General features: G+C 52.9%; 1 protein-coding gene across 1 annotated transcript; it reads left to right on the top strand.

The window, feature by feature from the left end:
* The first annotated feature begins 340 nt into the window (after positions 1–340).
* LOC147987060 (anthocyanidin 5,3-O-glucosyltransferase-like) lies at positions 341–880 on the top strand. Its single transcript, XM_087542260.1, has one exon. It carries the CDS (start codon positions 341–343, stop codon positions 878–880), a length of 540 nt encoding a protein of 179 aa, XP_087398386.1.
* Positions 881–1,522: the final 642 nt, after the last annotated feature.

The raw sequence follows: 1,522 nt of genomic DNA, 5'->3' as shown, positions 1-1,522 counted from the left end.
TTTTTCTTTCTAGAGAATGACATAGGAGGCCTACCTGTAAGATGTATTAAGATGCCGGTAGACGGGTATGTGTATTGCATTCCTGTACCCGGCTTACCCGATGCGTATAGTTTTTTTTCATTTAAATAGCCATGGGTATTTTATTTTCCCATACCCTTGTCCTAATAGGGTTTTACTCGTCGGATTAGCGGGTAACGGGTACCCATTGTCATGTTGAAAACTGCTAGAAAATCCACAAGATCTGCCTAAAAAAAGAAAAAAGAAATACCCACAAGATTTCACCACTCCTCACTTAGTCTCACTCCCGCGCCGTTGACCGCGTCGTCGTCGGCAGTCACCAATGGAGGCTGATCCACATCCGGCGGTGGTGCTGCACGCCTGCTTGGGCGTGGGCCACCTTATCCCCATGGTGGAGCTCGCCAAGCTCTTCCTTCGCCGAGGCATCCCCGTCATCATCGCCGTTCCAACCCCGCCGGCCTCTACCGCCGATATCTTCGCCTCCTCCGTCCTCGCCGTCGCCAGCCTGGCCGCCGCCAACCCCACCATCTCCTTCCACCACCTCCCGGCGTCGGAATACCCCAATCCGGACCCGGACCCCTACCTGCAGATGGTGGACGCGCTCCGCCTCACCGTGCCGTCCCTCCACGCCTTCCTCCGGTCCCTCCCCTCCGTCGCCGCCCTCGTCCTCGACACCTTCTGCGTAGATGCCCTCGACGCCGCCGATGAACTCGGCGTCCCGGCGTACCTCTACTACACATCCTCCGCGGCCGACCTCGCGGCGTTCCTCCACCTCCCCACTACCTCGCCACGACGGACGGCGGCGACTTCAAGGACATGGGCACAGTGGCGGAGCCAGCGTGTAGGTGTTGGGTTCAGATGAACCCAACAGATTTGTCACGCCACGTACATGTATACACGTTGGCACTTGCATGAACCCAATAGAAAATCAGGGCTGAACCCATCAAGCTAGCACGCACCCGCTAGAAGCCTCTCAGCCCATAATAATAAATTGTTTATAACATCAGTAGTCCAACCAAAAGCCCACAGAATGATACAGATATTTCACAAAAAACAAAAGAAGCCCAGATGTAAATGTAATGCCATACGATGACATCCACGCAGTCCTCGACCGCTCGATTCCATACCAGGTACGCACGCCGCACGCCTCTCGTTTCCCCCAATTTGTTTCCCAACCCGGCAACTCTTTACATCTTGTCTCCTCGTCTCTCCATTGCGGCGGCCAGCGGCAAGCCGGCAACAGCAGGTTGGCCGTCGGCAGCGGCTAACAATTGAAGTCCAAATTGAAGGTGACAAGGTCACATCATCACCCTTGTACATGTGTTGGAGCCTAGTACACTGGATGATGGTATTACTCTTTGGCCTAAATTTTTTAGTAGTTGCTTTTCCCTGAACTTTAATTGGTGTAGGTTAGAGAGATGTTTTCCAATAAGAAATTGACCATCAGATTCAGATAATGCTGCAGGCACTTTAAGGCCACTTAATGTAAGCAAAGTACATCAAA

This window comes from Triticum urartu, chromosome 2A (assembly GCF_056163025.1).
Source record: "Triticum urartu cultivar PI428250 chromosome 2A, HENAU_Tu73, whole genome shotgun sequence".
NCBI lineage: Eukaryota > Viridiplantae > Streptophyta > Magnoliopsida > Poales > Poaceae > Triticum > Triticum urartu.
This window is presented reverse-complemented; position numbering and strand designations above follow the sequence as displayed.

What these genes read in the sequence shown, in the direction of transcription:
- LOC147987060 (XM_087542260.1), top strand. Translation starts at nt 341, where the DNA reads ATGGAGGCTGATCCACATCCGGCGGTGGTGCTGCACGCCTGCTTGGGC.